The sequence below is a fragment of the Zootoca vivipara genome, chromosome 2 (genome assembly GCF_965207765.1).
Source record: "Zootoca vivipara chromosome 2, rZooViv2.hap1.1, whole genome shotgun sequence".
Lineage (NCBI taxonomy): Eukaryota > Metazoa > Chordata > Lepidosauria > Squamata > Lacertidae > Zootoca > Zootoca vivipara.
The window spans coordinates 7930182-7950517 of record NC_142584.1 but is presented as its reverse complement, the minus strand read 5'-3'; the positions used below and the strand labels follow the sequence as shown (position 1 = coordinate 7950517).

Genomic DNA, 20336 nt, shown 5'->3' with positions numbered 1-20336 from the left:
TTTTTTAAAAAAAAATATTTTATTTGTTGAATATAAGAACAACATACTCACCCCTTTATAGATATCGACATCCAGGGTCCCATTTGATTGAAACAACGAAGGTGGAGCAAAGGTTTTATTTGCACACATCTCTTGCTGCAAAGACAAATTTTGACGTGTTTCAAAAACTACGTTTTCACAAGGTCAAGTATGAGGAGAGGAACATATTGCTGGGATATATATGTGCTGGGAGGTTCCATCAGGATGCAGCAGGAGAAATGGGATGCAATAATAATAATAATAATAATAATTATTATTATTATTATTATTATTTATACCCCGCCCTCCCTGTCCAAGGCCGGGCTAAGGGCAGCCAACACCAAATATATAATACATTAAAAACACAAGATCAAACAATTGATTAAAACACAGCTCAAAATCACAATAAAATCAGAATAGAATTAAGTGGCCAACCCACGAATCACAGCCATGAAGGTAGGAATATTAAATATTCGCCAGGCAAGGTCACCCGTGCTGGTCCCATATGTATGGTTGCTCTATTGATTCTTTCGAGATCCAAGCACCTCCCCTTTTCCATGAACTGTTTCCAACAGGCCTTATAGTATTTTCTAACCAAGAATCAGTGCCTGGGCTTGCCTTTCCCCCACCTTTTCCCTCAAATCGCATTTGCTTTTGTGTGATCCTCTTTCGGGCTGCATATGTGTGGGCAGGGCCTGCCTTATTAGTGATCTTCACAAGCCACTCAAAGAATGGCTTTTTGATAGAGGCGTCCCATATAAATGCTTCAAATATTGGTTTAGTTTGGGCCATGCCAAGTTACTGGGATACATCCTGTTCCCTTCTGGGAATGCCTTAAAATTATGGAAGAAAGTGTACCAGAAGAGAAACAGAGAATAGGGACTCACCAAGTCTTTGTTTGTCTTTCCGAAGAAGGCTTGGGCAAAGACCGAAACGACGAAGACGTTTATAATGAAGGAGATGAAGAGGGCAATGCAGGATTCTATGAAGAAATATTTGTTGGCCTCACTGACCTCCTTCTTGTTGGCCCGATTCACCTGTCGAGACTGGACAGAAAGAGAACAGGTTAGCACAGCCTGCAAGAAGAGGTTTATTCACCCATCTTTTGAAGGTCAATAGTTAAATGGGCTAGGCTGTGTACATAGGGTCTCACAGGTACATGCAGTACAATAGTGCGCCTGTGACTACACAGCCTTTCGGAACAGAAGGTTCATGTAAGGGAATTTCCACCTTGGCCTACCCAACTTAACACTAGAACCTGGGTTCATCTAAGAAAGTTGAATCCTGGAAGATTCAGAACAGGGGAAAAAGAAAGTATTTCTTAATGCAGCCCATAAGCAGCTGCTTGGCACCGTGAGAACAAGGATGCTGGACTAGAACTCAGCCCTCCAGATGTTCTGGGACTACAACTCCCATCATCCTTAGCTAACAGGACCAGTGGTCAGGGATGATGGGAATTGTAGTCCCAAAACATCTGGAGGGCTGAGTTTGCCTATGCCTGGACTAGATGAACTGCTGATGTGATCCAACAGGGTCCTTTTTTAGTTCAAGATGGGAAGGAACCACAACACATTTTATACAGGAATGTGAATATAAAGGGAACATACACAGAACTGAAAGCTATAAAAGTTATAAAGTTGTAGAATATCCCAAAGAGGGCTGTTAACCCAGTTCATTCTTCTCAAAAGAGTGACTGGATTTTAGAAACATATCACGGGCTGCAACAATCCCTGTGGTGTCCTGCCAACATAACAGGCAACCAGGACCTCTGGACGGTTAAGTCCAGTCAAAGGCGACTATGAGGTTGCAGCGCTCATCTCCCTTTTTAGGCTGAGGGAGCCGACGTTTGTCCATAGACAGCTTTCCGGGTCATGTGGCCATCATGATTAAACCGCTTCTGGTGCAATGGGACACTGTGATGGAAACCAGAGTGCACGGAAACGCCGTTTACCTTCCCGCCACAGCAGTACCTATTTATTTACTTGCACTGGCATGCTTTGGAAGTGCTGGGTTGGCAGGAGCTGAGACAAAGCAACGGGAGCTCGCCCCATCGCGGGGATTCGAAACACCGACCTTCTGATTGGCAAGTCCAAGAGGCTCGGTGGTTTAGACCACAGTGCCACCCACATCCCTCTAACTAGGGTTACGGTAACAAGTCACAACTGCTGTCTTCCTGGTCACTGAGCTGGGGGGGGGGCTGTGCCATGAGAGAAGCTGTGGCTTCTTTCCATCAGCCTGCATGGTTGTTGCTGTGTGTGTATGAATGCCTTTCACGGAAGGCAAATTTGAAGGCATCCATGGTAGGCACAATTTGACTGCTGGGTGGTGAGAGTGTCACTAGGAGTGCTGTGGCCTCTTCTCAGCTCCCCCAGTCGTCGTCTTCTTCTTCTTCTTCTTCTTCTTCTTCTTCTTCTTCTTCTTCTTCTTCTTCTTCTTCTTCTTCTTCTAGCACAGCGAGCGGTAATGCAAAGGCAGCCATTTTAACTAAACCACAGGATTGATTTCCCAGAGTGTGTGTGTACGCAGACGCGCGAGACGGAATCAACAGTGTCACAGAACAGGCGACCGCTTCAGAAGCCAAGTGTGCGAAGGTTCACAAGTGTGACTTCGCTGTGTGGCATTCGTGAGCGGAAAGACTGAAGTGAAAATCGGCCCCACAGGCAAACAACACCCCAAGCTTACCTTGACCAGCGCAGAATGCAAGTACATGTTGTGCGGCATGATGACAGCACCCACGATCCCAACGGCTTGCTCTAGCTGAGGAACGCCACAGCCTTCACAGTACGGCATGAACATCCCTTTCAGCAACTGGCCCTGGTTTGGCCCCACCCTAAAATACTGTAGGGACATAGAGGATGGCCATTAGCACAGTGGCCTTGGGCAAGACACAGGTGTCTACTTTTAGACCGATACAGCAATGCCCTCGCGAGGTACTTTCCCTTCCGCAGACATTTGCTGAACTACAACTCCCACTGTCACGGTCCTTGTTTGGCTACTTCTGAGAAACTAGTACCACAGCCATTCTGTCTTTAAGGCTTTTATTTTGCCTGATATTTACAATGTGATTCAGTATCAAGAATACATGTCCGATCAGTCTGACGAAGATTCTCCCAATGCCTGGCGTCTGCTCCTCCCCCAGCATAGTAAGCGTGGGATTCCTGCCCTCCTCCCTTTGCGCCTGCGCACCTTGGAATGTCCTAAGTCAGGCATGAACTTAAAAGGGCGAGGCATCTCCCCGCTGGACACTTCCCCTGATCCCTCCCCCTGATATCCTGTCTGAGGTTGCAGTAAGGGCTCTAGGATGCTGCCTGAGCCAGGGTGCCTCTCTTCTGCGATTGTCAGGGAATGCTCACTGCTAGACCAATCCCTGACACCCACTAACCCTAACCAACGGCCATACTTGCTGTGGCTGATTGGAGTTGTAGTCCAAAACACCTGGAGGGCACTCAGTTGGGGAAGACCAAGGCAGCAAATCTCTCTTTTCAGCCCACTCTTACATGGCTATATTGATACAGAGCAAGGGTAGCGTATCTGATTACACCCTTGGGGTGTAGCAGATTTTGCTGACTGCACAGTTGCTGTTTTGTTTTCATATCTGGCTCTGATGAGAGATCTAACAACATTTTATAGCTAACATTTTATATTGTTAGCCACCCTGCGCTTCCATTGCGAGGAAGGGGGGGAATATAAGCATGATAAAATAAAAATAAATATGAAGTAAGGTGTAAATGCATCACCACCACAAAGCGGCAAATTTCACCCTTATGGGAAATCACAAGCTCATCCCAAACAATATGAAGACCACTTCTCTGGCAAGTCAAACTATGTACCAACACTTACGTGGAACCACTAGGAGAGGTTACATAGAATCATAGAATTGCAGAGTTGGAAGGGGTCAGGAGGGTCCTCTAGTCCAACATGTTTTGTTACATTCTAAATGGGGAAAGTCACTTTTTAATCTCTAATGCAAAAACCCCACATATTAAAAAGCAATGTTACCTCATATCCAAATGTAATGGCCATAATGGTAATCAGGAACCCGAAAAAAGCTTCCAGTTTCCTCAAGCCTGAAAAAGACACACATGCACCTTTAAAAAGATACTTTGGGAGCCAAAAGTCCTTTCATAGAATCCAGAATAGTGAAAGCAATTCCCCAGTGCCCCACCTGTTCCCACCAGGCATCAGGTCAAGCGGCACTGTGGGCATTTACACACCACACAAATTGCTCTTCAACAAAACACAACATGCATGCCTTGAATGTCCAGCACAGTGTGAGGACCTTCCATTGTGCAAGGAGAAATCTTTGCACTGATGGAACAAGCGACTTAAGTGGTGCATTGAATACAACTGTTAGGGTGCAACTAGATCAGCAGTCAAAATATACTTTAGATCTTGTTGCAGCACCCAGGGCAACTGTATTCTTTTGCTAGAACAGAAGATCTGCTGTACTATAGGGACAGAGTGATTCGCAATTGAAGCATGCCTGCACATGAACGGGTACTCTAATTCAGGAGAGAGTGGGGTGGACAGTCTTCAAATAATTTAAAAAAAACAAAAGGGTTCAGCGAGTGGTCTGGCACTGGGGGAAGAAGAGGAGAACCATGCTGGTGTTTCATTTCTAAAGACCCATATGAGCCCTCCTGTGCTTCAGAGGTCCAATGGAAACAAAAAATTCCAATTCTAGCATGGGCAAACATTTCCCTTAAGTCTTTCAAAATTCAAGAAAAATTTTTTTTGGGGGGGATTGGAAAACAGGCAATTGAAGAGGTGGGGGCAGGGCAGGTAGGAAAGGCTGCTTTGCAGCATCTCCAGCAATGAAGAGACCAGCAATTTTCATAAGCCAAGTAGAGAATATTTCCCACAACACACACACACACACACACACACACACACACACACACACACACAGAGAGAGAGAGAGACTTGGGTTGGTGTGGGAAGAGCACTCAGCAAAAGCATTGCGGCTTCTCTCTCAGACAGGAAGGATTCCATAATACTGAGTGACAGGTGCACATTTGCATCACAAAATGGAAACTCTTTCCAGCACAATCCCATGGCATTTACACAAAAGGAAAGTCTACCAAGCTCAATGGGCCTTCTTTCCATGAAAAGCATACACCAAGGATACAAAGCCCACTAGCCCATAGAGCAGGCATGTCCAACAGGTAGATTGTGATCTACCGGTAGATCACTGGACATCTGTGGTAGATCACTGGGTGTCTGTGGTAGATCACGTTAGATCTCTCCCCCCCCCAGAAAAAGCTTTGGCTCCCCCCCCCAAAGCTCAACAACTTTGTCAATAACAATGGGTAGATCACAGCCAGTATTTTTATAATGTGAGTAGATCACAATCTCTTGGGAGTTGGCCGTGCCTGCCATAGAGCATTAGAGGCCATGTACAAAGGCTGGTTCTTTGGCACAAGGTGAGACAGGGAAGAGCGAATGGGAACACCAAACCAGGAAGCTGATGACTATAGGAACTACGAAAGTCACATGTCAAGGAATTAATCATTTTGAATCAGTGTTTCCCATGCAAGACATCGTGCTGCTAGAATCCACAGCTTTTGCAAAGTGGATTGCGAGACTTCCCCTACAATCTGGAGAGCCATGCAAGCTCTAATCCTCGTTCCCAGCAGGGCCTCCAATGTGGAATCTGTGTTTGCAAAGCAAGTCGAAGGCAAAGGCCCATTTCCAGGATTTTGCAAGCGTGCCCCAATGAATAAATAGCAGGGCCTACTCAGAGTTGATTGCGAAAGTGCTCTTACTCCACTTGTAGGATTACTAAGTACAGGAGGAGGAGCGCTTATATAAGAAAGGAGCTTACCGTACTTGTCCAGGAAGAGAAACATAAAGGTGTCAGCAATTGTGATGAGAACTCCGCCCCACAAAGGGATTCTGCAGGAAGACAAAACAGGTGGGGGAGGTTTCAGGGTGTTCTAAGTGCACTGGTTGAAAACCAAGTGGGGCCAAGCCTCCTTTAAGTTCACAGTCTGTTTAAAAGTGTTGGGAAAGGTAGACAAAAGACCAGAACACGCACCGGACCAGAACACGCACTTAGTTTTTAGAGGAGGAAAACCAGGGAAAAAATATTCTGAACGAAACAGTGGATGCATGATTTTTTGTGGTTCATGCTGTGACCACAGACATACCGTGTTTCCCCCTTTTTAAGACGTAGCCATAATATAAGACATAGCAGGATTTCTAAGCAGTTGCGCGATATAAGCCATAACCCGAAAATAAGACATAGTGATAGACCCTTCCCCCCTCCCGCCAGCCAACTCCCCCCCATAAAAATCTCTCCCCATTTTACTGTCGCTCCAAAGACACGTATTTCTTTTAAAAGCTTGTAAAAATGCACCGTAGAGCCGTTCCTGCAGCCTCGTGATTCCCCCTCCCGTTTCTGTAAGCATTTTTTAAAATACCTGTAAAAGGATTCCAAAATATATTTTTTTTAGCTAGGCTGTGTGAGCTCTGCTTGCTTGGTGAAGAGGAGAAAAGTGGCATTTGCGGAGGGGAGAAGATGAAAGCACGAGGGAAAAAAGAGGGGCGATTGAAGACGCTGCCTTCCCCTTTAGGGAGAGACTCTGTGTGCGCGTCTCTCTCTCCCCCCCCCCCCGCCTCTCTCTCTCTCTCACACACACACACACACACAGCCCACCTCTCGCTTCCCCCCACCTTTCCCCCTTTTAATAGCCTTTTAAAAAGTGAGGATTCTTTTTTCTTTCTATTGCTTGTCTGTAGAGCTTCCCCTTTAAGGATTTGTACCGGTACCGGGATCGCTGCCGGTGGCGCAGTCCTTGCCTTGGGGATTAAGGACTTTCCCCTTCTCGCTGTTTAGGAGCTGCTAAACACTGCCCTACACCCTACACAAAAGTTAACATTTTGTGGGTAAGAGAAACACGGACGGGTTGTTAGGACCAGCAGATTATCTCACCCGGCTTTCTGCTGGCTCAATTGCTACTTAATTGCTACCATTTACCATCTTAATTGCTGCTCAGCTGGCTTCTTTGTTTTCTGCAGTATCTCAGCCGGTAGCCTCTTTGCTATCAGTGCTACAAAGTGCTACATTGTTGGAACTTTCGCTCTTAAGTCTTGAGCAGTTGGCTGGCTGGTAGAGATCCTTATTTGCTTTAGTATAGGCTACTGCTACGACTGCATCACACAGATAGATTCCATTATACTGTACTGGTTTAAATTTAAGAAGCTCCAGTGTAGCAGATTGCTATTAAGTGAGTCCCCACCTGGGAGGGGAGAGAGAGAGAGCAGCCCTTCGGAGGAGCTCCTTCCCTCCCTCACGAACATCCCAGGGCCGGGGAGAGAGGGCTGGGCCAGCGATGCACACACCTCCCTTCCCTCAGACTCCCTCTCATGGAGCTTGGTGGTGGCTGTTGCCCGTCATTTTCTTTCAGTCAAGAGTCCTGCCCCGCAGGGAGACAGGGAGCAAGAGGGGCACTGCTCCTGATGTAATAAAAATACCGGTAAGACATTCCCTGAAAATAAGCCACCCAGTGTTTTTTTGAGGAAAAAAAGTTATAAGACGGTGTCTTAAAATGTGGGAAAGACGGTATGTGATTTGACGGTGGATTTGGGGTGACCCAATGCAAAAATCCTGAGGATCCATGTGGATCTGTGGCTTTGTAACCACGTATTTGTGCCATTGCAGCCCCACGAAACAGTGGATGTGTGATTTTTTTTGGTGCAGGCTTTAGCCATGGACATGCCATGTGATCTGATGGTGAATTTGGGGTGACCCAATGCAAAAAATCCTGAGGATCCATGTGCTTTTACCTCCCCCCTCCCAGGCAGCCTCCTTTATTGCAAGCATCCCTTATCTGGCTTGCCAATCAGCTGCTCAACAGCTTCATTTTAACACCCTCTCTCCCTCTTGTTTGCCTTCCTTAGCTAGAGCAGTTTTTTCCCTTTTCTTCTAATTGCTCTTGTTGCTTGCTTTGGTACTCTCCTCGCAAGTTCGCAGCCTCCTTTATTGTTAGCATCCCCCCTCTCCCTGTTTCTAAATGACTCTGGCGGCAGAGGCATCCTTCTCCTTCTGCTCCCGAGGGATCCATGGCATTCGCTCCATAACACGCACAAAGATTTCTCCTTACTCTTGAGGAGGAAAAAACTGTTATGGAGCGAAAGATACGGTACTTGCCTATTGAGAGGCAAAGAACCTGGGAAATCTCATTCAACCATGGAAGGGGAGGGAATCAGATAAGAGAAAGTCACAAGGAAACGCTAAGCATGTTTGTTGAAAGTTTATGGGGTGAAAGACTGCATTTTCCCAGCGATGGAAAAAAAACGGGCAACTTAACAGCAGCCTTCTTGCTACAAGTGGCTATGCCCAGCTAAGCTCTGAAGCCTGTGGGCATTTTAGAAAACCAGCTGCCCTTTCAGGATGGAAAAGAGAGGGGGGCCAGGATGACATTGCCATGCCTTGTGCTACCCTTCGAATAAGGGTCATATCTTCCCTCCACAGTAGCCATTATTTTTAAAAAAGCAATTAAATATTGCCTAGCAATTCTTAACAATAACACTAAAATTCAGTGTTAAGAAGTATTTAGAAAGGAACTGATAGAAATATGACAACTATCGGAATGTATAAGGCAGGGCTACCACAGCAGAGTCAGACCAATTTGTCCCTCTAGCTCAGGATTGTCCACACTGGCTGGCAGCAGCTGCTCAAGGCTTCAGGCAGGGGACGTTCCTAGTCCCAGGGATTGCTCTACCCAATGAGCTCTGGTGCTTTCTTCAGATGCCACCGTATAAAATAAGGGGCACACAGTTCCATTTAATTTATAGCCACTGCATCCTGCCCTTCAGGATGAAAGGCTTCGAGAACGACGGAAGAATATCAACTGTAAACATTTAGAACACAGTTACAGGTAGGTAGACGTGTTGGTCTGAGACAAAGCAAAATAAAAAAAATTCCTTCAGTAGCACCTTAAAGACCAACTAAGTTTTTATTTTGGTATGAGCTTTCGTGTGCATGCACACTTCGTCAGATACACTGAAACAGAATCAGCCAGACCCTTATTTATATTCAGAGGGTGGGGGGTGGGAATGGGTGATGGGCTGATAGGAGTGGTGAACCTGTTAATGGCTGTTAACGACTGCTGATGACTGCAATTGGTCCTGCGGGGGGGGGGAGCAAGGCACAAAAGAAAGCTAGATCATGCATAATGAGGCACAAAAGAAAGCTAGATCATGCATAATGAGATAAGAATCCGATGGGCAGAGATAACATAAAACGTGTAATAGATTATAAACATGTTCTCGTAACAGACGGTATTGTGTCAAAATACCCCTTATGTGGGGCTGTGCAAAGCTAGGCTTCCCAGCAGACACGGGCTCTGCTGGCGATGGAATTCCCAGCCTAGGGAACTGAATTCCTTTGCCTGGTGAATTCCTGGCCTTGCTGAGCAATTCTGATGCCGAGCGAGGCTTGCCAAGAGTACAGCCTCGCTCTGTTACTGTTGGCAAATAAAGGCTTGTTTATTTTTCGAAAGCTCTGCCAAAAAACCTGAGTGGATCTAATTTCTAGCTGCCCATATCTGCAGTGTATTTACTAAATGTTTAAAATAAAATTGGGGGGGGGGGGCAAAGCAGTAGTGAAGTGGGAGGACGAGGGTTTGCAGCAGGAGTGGGGAACCTGTGGGTATCAAGAACTGGTTGGACCCCCATTCCCATCAGCCCTGGCCAAGTTGGCTAACAGTTAGGGGTGATGGGAGCTGTAGTCCAGCAACATCTGGAGGGCCAAAGATTCCCTACCCCTGGTTTATTCTAAGTAAGGGGGGTGCATTATGGGAGAGCTGGTGGCAGCAAAGAGGAGACAGCATACGGGAGGAATGGCTTTGCCTTGTCAGAGCTTCTCTCCTGCAGAAATCAGTGAGCTGAATTGCAAATGTTTAGAAGTGTTGTGTGGACAGAGCTGGCCTAGGGCTAAAGCTGGTTCAATAATGCATGTGTGGAATCCTATGCTTGAATGTTCTCCAGGATCCAAGGAAAAGACACATCCCCAAACCATTTGCACCATCCCCGAATATGGAAAACAAAAAGTTAGGATGAATGGTTCTAGGCTGAGTTTCTCAATGATGTAATCCTGCCAGCCAAGCTGGTGCCAAACGTATTGTTCGGCTTTCCTTTGGACCACATCAGTGAGACCGAGAGGGGGGGTCTTGTTGTCTGTGCAGCCCAGGACCTCCATAGACACTGCCCAAACTTGCACTCCAGGGAGGTCACTTCGGTGCTGCTAATGTAGTGGTTTGACTTCACCCTTAGAGGCGCACTCCATTGTCTCTCGAGACAGATGGGTGCTGCCAACAACTAGGTTTCTACATGAAGGGAGTTTCTTTTTTACAATGAGGTACATTCAAGCATGTGGACTTTCCCAAGTGCATTCTGAAATTTTGACAGTCCTAGGAAGGCTGTGCAACGTTTATTATTTTCCCATATATAGACCAGCCACCAGAAGTTCCACTTTACACACAGGAGCAGGGCACTGCAAGAAAACAAACCATGTTTTCTCTCGTTCAGAATACAAACTGGTGACGCCACTCCAGAAGCAGAGGACAAAAAGGCAACTTACATCCCAACGGACAGGAGGTGAATGGCGATGGCTGAGCCAATGACTTCTTGCATATCTGAGCCAACAATGGCAAGCTCCACCATCAACCACAAGATAATCCGAGGGACCTAAGGCGCAATCAAGATTTTTGTTTTATACACACACAAAATATGAAAGAAGCAAATGGGTAAAACAAGGATGCACACCCAGAATTTTTTTTAAAAAAAACAAACACAACTTCCACTGTTCGTTTGTTAATATGAACAACCTTCCTACTATGAGATCATAGCTGCCAAGTACCCCGTTTTCCCCGGGAAACCCCCCGTTTTTACTTCCCTTTTCCCGGTGGTCCCCCGTATTACTTCGTCTCCCGTTTTTCTCTGTTATTTTCTCCTGCCAGCGGCCATTTTTTTCTTTCCGATTTGCCCTTCTATGGGCACCATAAATGGCTGCCGCCGGCTTCAAAAGTCACATCTACGCATGTCCAGAAGTGCATAGACGCGACTTCCGGTCTCGGCGGCAGCCATTTTTGGTGCCCATAGATGGGCAGAGCGACACCGGAAGTTGCGTCGACGCACTTCCTGACATGCGTACAAGCGACTTTCGAAGCCGGCGGCGGCCATTTTTGGTGCCCATAGAAGGGCAAAGCGACACCGGAAGTTACGTCGACGCAACTTCCGGTGTCACACGGCTGCCGGTCCCGGATTCTGCAGTCCGGGACTTGGAAGGTAAGCTATGATATATCCTAATGGTACACAAACAACCATATTTCCACAAGCAATTAGTGACTCCCCTCCTCACCAAATCTTAACCCTTTTTCTCTCCAAATAAACTACTTTTTGCCCATCAATCTCATGTGCCCCAGGGCTCTGTCCGAGAGCATCAGCCACCTTGCTGAAAGAAAGCAAGAAGCTCTGGGTCTGCCTGGATGGAAGGCTGACTGGGAACCACAAGGATCCCACCTTGAATTCCATGATGATGATGATGATTTTATTATTTGTACCCTGCCCATCCGATTGGGTTGATGGCAGAAAGGTGTCGCTAAATAAAAAACCAGGACTTTTCTTTTTCCAAATCTTTCTTGAGCAATGGAGGTGCACGTCAGAAAGATTTACCCACTGCTACTTGATAGGGTGGAGAGAAGGAAAAGGAACCCTTCCTGGGCCTCCGTTTCATTTCCACATAGCAAAACCTGGTGGTCAAAAAAACCCACAGAGGCAGCAATACTTAGTTTATTCACATGAAGCAGGTAAGCTTGAAATCTTGATATTAATGTTATCTATATTTGACAGCTAATATTAGGCCCTAATATTATCAAGTGTTCTTGGTTGGACAGTGTTCTTGAAGCTGCGAACATGTCATGAACAAGACCAAATCACAATCCAATGCTCATATTCTTGGGAGTAAGCCCCAATTAACACAAGAAGACTGTGAGTGACTGTAGGTTTGGGCTGCAATATAAGTTATAGTTATAATGAGAAGAGATGACTCCCTGGAAAAGACCCTGATGTTGGGAAAGATGGAGGGCACAAGGAGAAGGGGACGACAGAGGACGAGATGGTTGGACAGTGTTCTCGAAGCTACCAACATGAGTTTGACCCAGCTGCGGGAGGCAGTGCAAGACAGGAGTGCCTGGCGTGCTCTGGTCCATGGGGTCACGAAGAGTCGGACACGACTAAACAACAACAACATTATCAAGTGTTAAGACTGTTTAAGCAACAGGAAGACCAAGGCTCCTAACTGTCCTTTTGCAGTCTCAGATCAACCTGTCATGTGTGTGGCGTCAGGTATTAGACTTAATAGTTGTAACGCCACTTCCCTACGACAATATTGAGCTAAAAGCGGCAAACGGCAATAAAGCCTCACGGAAAAATTAGCAAACAACGCCTCCATCAATATAATCGTATGGAAAACACAACAGCACTGAGTTTTAAAAAAGAAAGTAGTAAACAATGGATGCAGCTCAAATCGAAACTCAGAATGATTAAAAAATAATTGATTAGAATTGGCTGCTGAGCTCAATGCGATTTGACATGATCCCTTTGGCGAAGGGAGGAGCATGATCCCAGGCAGAAAGTTCTTCTAACCACAAGGTGGGCGGGGAAACTGGTCTTGTTCTGCCCTAGATGGAAGACACCCTCGTTTGCCAGCAGCATGGCATCAGGTGAGTGGAAACTTATGAGCCAAAAACAGCCTTGCGGCCAAAATTGTGAGGCCTGGTGGACCTAATTAAGCCAATAGGCCAGAGGGAACCCACTGTATTAGGGTCTAATTCCTGTGGATCAAACCAGAGGCAGAGACAGAAGCAGATTTAAAGGGGGCGGAAGATACCCAGTTACCACAGGCACTGAGCAATAAAAATAACAGTTGCTGCAGTCTATTTTTAGAAATTAATCACTTCTGATGAGGAAAGGGTTCTAAGTCTGCTGACCGGCGACCACCTACGTGGATTACACTGCCTGGAATTTGGCAAGTCCTGAGCCAACAGACACCAACCAGATTTGTGAAGCCAATTTTCAGCTACAAGGGAAGCTCAGCGTGAAGAGACGTGCTTTTAAGTAAAATAAAATAAAATCCTTCTGCAGAGAGCCACAATGAGCTTTCTGAAGGCAATGTCCATTAGAGCCACAAACGACACCGAAAGGAAACTCTTCGCACCCCAGAATTTTAGTTTGCAAATTTTTCCCTTCCCTGCATTAGCTTCCTGCCTGATGCTACCAAGGGGAAGAAGAGAAGAAGCTCAAGGCCAGGAGGGATGGGCCTACATTCGCAGCTCTTTCTTTGACAGTATCGGCCCTCCCAGAAACTGGCCCCTCCCACATGGTTTTTGGAGGCTGTTTTGAAGAAGCTGCGCTGGAGCAGTTACCACACCACCTTAGTCCCAGGAGATCTCAGAATGCAGCTTCTTCCTCTTTCAGCTCAGGAAAAATAGCTACGGTACTTGGAATTTGCCTGGCTTGACCTGGGACTCAACTCAAACCCAACTTCCTATTTACTGAGGATGTTCTAATGCAACCCCTGGGGGAGAGAAAGCAAATAGATGTGTCAAGTTCTGAATAACCCAAGAGGAAACTTAGTCCCGGGTTAGCTATAAACACAGACATGACCACCCAGAGAAATGTCACCAGAAATAAGATGGGGGCAGACAAGGAGGGTTTGCTAATCCTGGTGGAGGCGAGTGTTTTGCAGCTGAGATCCACATCCCTAGGCAACTGCGTCTTGCCGAAACAAGCCTCAAAAGAATTCCACAGAGAACAAAATACTCCTATGTGCTTGTTTAAAGCCAGGCTTTTAAGCAGACTGGCTTCTTCAAAGACTAGTAATTAAAGTGATTATGGAGAGGCAACACAAAGCAAATATCGCACGAGAGTAGAAGAACAGAGGAGGAAGGAAGAGGCTAAGTTGCAAGCCTGCCTGGAAGCCACAATCCCAGCCCCGCAATTCAAAATGCAGGCAATTTACTCTGTGCTGAGAGAAGTGCTCTCTGCACACATTCAGAAGGCATTCAAATACTCACTTAAAAAAAAGAGGAAAGTAAGCCCTGGGTTCAAGGTAAGAGCTGTATGGGAAAGTCTGGGCAAGCGGCAAATTCTCCTCCAGGTCATACCCTGCAACTCCCGGTAAGAAAAATCCGGGATCAGCAACGGCGCAGCACCGGGCGTAGAAGCAACTTCTGGTGCCGGCGCTGCCCGATTTCCGGTGCCCAGACATGGGCAGAGCGGCACCCGAAATTGGTTCTGTGCATTTCCAGACATGCGCAGATGGAGCCTCCCTGGCAGGAAGAAAATCCAGGGGATTTACAGGATTGTTCGCGTATTTAAATGGGTTTAAATACGGGGGTTTCCCCGCGAAAAACGAGAGACTTGGCAGCTATGCCTCCAGGTAGATCCCAGGTGGTGACGATCTTCAAAGAGGATGTGCACTCAGATTCATCCACCCCTATTTCCCCTGACAGGGCACCCCTGATTTAAAGGGCTGGCAGAGATGCAGTTTTGCCTATTTATGATAAAGGGTTGACACCCACGGTGCAGCCGGTGCTTTCTTTATATGCAGAAATAGTGCAAAAAGCCAGAGGATCTGGAGGCTGGTGTAGTCTTTCCTACTTCACTTCTAGGTCTCATTAACTCCACTGCATGTTGCTCTTTGGCACAATGCACCTGGCCTTCCCCCCATCTGCTTTTTTTTGGGGGGGGGGCTTTCTGGATCTGCATCTATCCCTTGTATGCATCAAATTCCCTTACACTCTCTGGCTACAGACTTTGAGAACAGCCTGGCATCTTCAGGAGCCTCTGTCTTGGGACTTGCCACAATTCCTGGCGCCCATCTTCCAGGCCTGTTTAATCCTGCCTCTGCTCAACCCCCCAGTTACTAGTTATCACCTATATTCCAATCCTGTCTAGCTGCTTTTAACACACGGGGAGATCCGATCCTACAACAACAACAACAACAAGGTGCATTCCTCTGCTCGCAACAAAAGCACAAGATAAATTTCCAAATGAATGGCTCAATTCACTCACCTTGGGATATTGCCGGTTGCATACTTCTGCCAGATGAAGTCCTGTTACCACTCCTAGCCTCGCTGCCAGTCGCTGCAAGAGCAGGCCAATGATCGTGGCTAGCAAGAGAACCCAGAGCAGCTGAAAGGCACAAAAGCACAGCAAGGTCAAGAGCAGCCAAGATATGAGAACTCTGGGAGCCAGCCAGCCAGCGGATTGTGTGTCCTAAAGTGTGTCTGCAATTCTTCACGAATTAAATACAGACGCAGCCTCAAACCCCTCTCACAATCAAAAACAGGGCATGGAGGAGAACACAGCTTTCAATTGCCCGTGTTTTATCAAGACCTAACTGCTGAAGCAGAATATTCCAGACATGTCCAGGCTACGTGACACATCCACAGGCATGGGAACTGTAGTCTAGAGACTTCTCTGTTGGATATTCTTACCGATCTGCTGAAAAGAATTACAATCCCCAGCTTCCTTGGAGAGTAGCATTTGGCAGGACTGTTGAAACCGGACAGGGCAGGAATGTCTTCAGGAAAATATACTACTAGATTTCAATCTAAGCTTTTTGTGAACGAGGAAACCAACGCATTCCTCCTCCAGTAATGTAAGCAATCAAGCTTAAGCCTATCTTAGCTGCTAAGGGCGAAGTAGTTAAGCAACCCAGCTAGAGACATGTTTTATTTAAAACTTAACTTTTCAGCTGCAGAATAATATATTGTAAGTTTTAAGGTTGTTCCAGAATAGCTTACCATCAGCTTATACCACTTGATCTTACATTATCAGTAGACCTTCCGGTTTCTGCTCTGACAGAGAAACAACGGAATAGTTGAACCCCTGATTTAAAGGGCAGGCGGAGATGCAGTTTTGCCTATTTATGGTACGGGGGCGACATCCACATCTGGGTGATTTGGGAAGAAAAAGCACTCTTTCCAGACCAGCCTGGTCCCACTGCAATTCATCTTCATGTCAGGAGGACTCAAGCATTAAAATAAAGACAAGGTCACCCCAAGAAGGCTGTGAAGTCCCCTATTCAAACACGGTTATGGTAAACATCTGCTGGCTAGAATTAATATTGCTTTGCACATGGAGTAGGAGTAAGCTCTCAAAACTCTATGGGTGGCGTTTAGGTGCTCAGGAGCAAATGTTTTGTAGCAAGAGGCTACTTACCTTAAAGCCCGCAATGGCGCCAGACTGCAGATCCGATTCTATGTTGCCTGGATCCAAGTAGGCTATGCTCATGAGAAACCCTGGCCCAGTGAAGGCCCAGAGTTTTCGAAAACTGAACAATGGATGCTTAAAAGGAAAAAAGAGTGGGGGATTAAGAGTGGGGAGGTGTTTTTCCACAGAAGGAAAGGAATTGCCCGAATGGTTAATGTCACAATCAATCAACACGGAAAGTTCCTTTGTTGTTGCTTTCTTTCTTTTTTAAACGATGCTTTAATTCCAGCAGGACCATCATGCTAGAAGCAGAAAAGGAGCAAACCCACCCAAAGATACAGCATCACACAAAGTCTACATCATGCCAGACACGTTTATCTTAACAATGGCCTAAATTTAGAGCATTTACTTTGAAATGTGCCCTGGGAAGCTTCCTTAAAGCTTATCAGGGCTTGCTCAAGCAGGAGACCAGTGATGGCAGGCAAGCTTCTCTGAAAGACAGCTCCCATCCACCACCACCAACCTCAGACTGCAAGGGAATGTTGGGTGCATTCTAGGAAGGCTCAGTTGATGTGGGGTGGCAACAAACCCAAATAGGTCTGAGCAGTGGCCTGCGTACATTCTGTGCGCCCTAGAACAAGAATGGGGATAAGCAAAGTTTGGATCTACTTATTATCAATCTTTGGGTGATCTGCAGCAGAACAGCAAGGATTTCTGACTCCCAAATGTTATGGTCTGGTTTTGGACAATGCCTCTCCTTGTTGCAGATGCTCATTTTGAACCTCAACATTCCTTTGGTTAGGAAGCATTTGTGGTCATCGTTAGCTGCAGAGGTGATCCACAAGCAGCTAAATTTATGTCCGTGCTTTAGGGACTGCCCACACACACAGCCTGCAGGGAAAGGTCTGTGCTGCTGTAACATTTCAAAAGTTAACATCAGTAGCTGTCCACAGAGCACCATTGTTCCTCTTCGTTCAACCATTACACTGGCTAGGTTAGCAAGGAAAATGACTGTTTCATTTCTGCTCCCTGGAAAGTAATAGGAAGGTACATAGAGGCCCATCTCTCACTGTAATCATCTTCAAATAGTATTGCACATCAACCATATGGCCTGGAACTTGGGGTTTGTTTAATAAAAAGAAAACCTAAGTGGAAGAAAACCCACTGAAAGCCATTTTAGTTGATGATCTAAACCTTTGTATTTCTAAGAGCAAAAGCATGCTTCCCTTTCAAATTAAACATTGGAGACAGCCTTTACTCTGATAGCTGCAATAGTTTACTTTAGATCATGTAGTGATAATAATAATAATTTTATTATTTGTATCCTGCCCATCTGGTTGGATTTCCCCAGCCACTCTGGGTGGCTTTCAGCATATATAAATATAATAAAACATCAAACATAAAAAACAGAATACAGTACAGTGGTACCTCCAGTTACGAATGGGATCCGTTCCGGAGGCCCGGCCATAACCCAAAGATTCCGTAACCTGGAGGTTACACAACACGAGGTACCACTGTATCTTATACAGACTAAAACCAATAAATCAACAGAAAAGAAGAAGAAGAAGAAGAAGAGGAGGAGGAGGAGGAGGAGGAGGAGGAGGAGGAGGAGGAGGAGGAGGAGGAGGAGGAGGAAGAAGAAGAAGAAGAAGAAGAAGAAGAAGAAGAAGAAGAAGAAGAAGAAGATATACCCAAATTAAAAGAACTGCCAACCCCAACTAAACATTTAACCAACCCCAACCCAAGTCAAACAAAACAGAGGAACCAAAATACCCAGAACCACCTATCTCTGCATGAGTTTAGTGTTGGCCTTAACTGGAAAGAGCATGCAGCCTTAAAGGATAATGGATTAATTCTGTTGCATATGGCTCATTGTGCAGAATTACACCCCTTCCCAGAAGAAGCTGCCTGGAAGGGAGCATGGTCAAGTGGGCAATATTTTCCACAAGTTGTCCCTTGCGGCTCAAGTAGATTATTTCTCCCTCTGTGTAAGCAGTTCTTCCGTGGCGTAATAGTAGTTCCACAACACAGCATTTGGGAATTGCTGCCCTGCACACACCTCCATTTCCCCTGAAGGAGAGGTAGCCCAACACACTTACCTTTTCATCTTCAGGTACAGGTATTTTCTGATCAAAGTAGGTGGTAAATTCATCTGTAGAGTCAGAAAGCTGAGATGGTAGTGTGGTGTTGCAAATGGTGCTCACGCCGTCCCCCGAGGAATCTTCTGCAAATTGACAATAGAAATTTTGATAAGCAGAGTGGAGCTTAAAGGAGAAAAATTCAGTGCCAACCTGGACGTCAAGTAATAGCCTGTCAAATGTTGCTGGACTAGTTTCCATCAGTGCCAGGCACCATGGGCAATCATCAGAGGTGGGCGGAGGGTTGTTGTCCAAGAGCATCTGGAGGAAAGTTTATCAGCTACCTCAGTTTTATACAATATTGTATGCTATGGCACTCTCTCTAAGACCTGGGATTCAATCCCAGCAGAGACCTGATTTTGCTGGACCTCTCAGCCCTCGTGTCCAAAAGAAGTGACTACAATAGATAGAATGACTGTAGACAGAGATAAAACAAACATAGTAAATTGCTTTGCACATTAAAAACTTAATATGTGCACATTTACATTGTCTTCATTATCACAGGCTCATTTTCTTAAAAGGGTAGAAGAAAATTAATGTTAAAATCTGATGCCCACTGACCTGGGATTAAGCCTTACAGAAGCAAGTCCCACTGAATTCAGAGCAGTCATGTTTAGGATCTCACTGTCTGCCAGTCAGGTTACATAGAATATTAGGAACTGTATGAGCTCATCTGTCCCCCAACCATGAAACCATGGTTAATCGCTCTTAAAACTATCCATATTTTGCATGCATTTGTTTGTGTATGTGTCCTGTCCTTTGCAAGAAGAAACTTATTCTCCTGTTTCAAAGTTGCAAGGTTGTTTCCAGGGGTACAAAGATGAAATTTGGTACAACCACTCTAAAACCCCGACTGCAAGAAAAGCTCTTTTAAGAAGTGTCTCCCTCGAAATGTGTGATGTGATGTCTTCTTCATACTAGTGGTTGGCCGTTGCTGAAGGAGAAAACAAGCTAAGCCCCACAGATTTAAGAATGGAAGGATGCAAGAGAACACACTTCACACAATTCAACAATTCTGCCAATGGCAATGGGAAGGGGCAGAAGATGAGAGCATTTATAGTGTTGGCTAATAATCTACACACGACATATACAAATAATAATAATAGTACCGACAACTTGCACACAGTCAACTCGTGCCCGTTCAGATTTACATATGTAGCGAAAAATTAAAAACGGGTCAGAAAAGGGTGGGGTTTCAGGAAAAATGACTTTTGCAATCCCACCCGCCGCTGAACCCAATGGATTTTGACTTTACACAATTTAGGTTTTAAGTGCAATTCCTAGGACGTAACCCCCAAGTAAGTTGCAGGCCTACTGCAATACTTTCCCATAACACAATTTGATGGTTCCAACATGTTGGGTCCCTGAAATTGGGGTGGGTGGGTGGCAACAGGCAGGGATCCAGTTTAGCTGTGCAGCCTATATATGACCGGCTTCCAGCAGTGAGCACAGAGCTGCCCTTCGATGGAGGGGAAGAGGTACCTTCCTTCTCGGAGACATGCCTCCCCCTACCTGTACTTGCAGGCTAACTGTCCTTCCAAGCCCAGAGCCCAAGATGCTGACCAGCTGCTCCTTTCTTACAGCCAGATCAATTCCAGTCCTTCCCTTGTTACCAATACCTTTCTAGAATGAGAAGACATTTCCTCCTGTTTTCCAAACCAGGTGATCATTTGCTCTCTCCCTTCAACATAACTACTAGTTGGCAAAGCATCTCTCTTTCTCCATCAACTTCCCCCTTCCTTCCTTCCTTCCTTCCTTCCTTCTCCTTAATGTACCAGTCTATTTAGATTGTAAGCCTGTAGGCAGATTTTAATGCTATGTACCGTATAGCATTCTATTCTTTGGCGCTCAAGAAATCCCAGCAACAGTCTGCTATTACTGACATGCTAATTTTATTTTTGCTCTAGACATAAAAACATATCCTTCATCTGAAGTCCAAGCTCGATTGACTGAAGT

General features: G+C 45.8%; 1 protein-coding gene across 4 annotated transcripts in view; it reads right to left on the bottom strand.

Annotated features, from left to right (window-relative positions):
• Nucleotides 1-20336, bottom strand: part of SLC11A2 (solute carrier family 11 member 2) — a 62575-nt gene that overhangs the window by 25578 nt on the left and 16661 nt on the right. For all 4 annotated transcript variants that reach the window (XM_035103090.3, XM_035103098.3, XM_035103106.3 and 1 more), the window contains 9 exons: nt 18342-18466; nt 16252-16377; nt 15100-15219; nt 10604-10710; nt 5843-5913; nt 4018-4085; nt 2701-2856; nt 906-1064; nt 52-135 (listed from right to left, as the gene is read on the bottom strand). In XM_035103090.3, the coding sequence (XP_034958981.1) occupies nt 52-135; nt 906-1064; nt 2701-2856; nt 4018-4085; nt 5843-5913; nt 10604-10710; nt 15100-15219; nt 16252-16377; nt 18342-18466 (1016 nt within the window). The remainder of the gene's footprint in view (nt 1-51; nt 136-905; nt 1065-2700; nt 2857-4017; nt 4086-5842; nt 5914-10603; nt 10711-15099; nt 15220-16251; nt 16378-18341; nt 18467-20336) is intronic.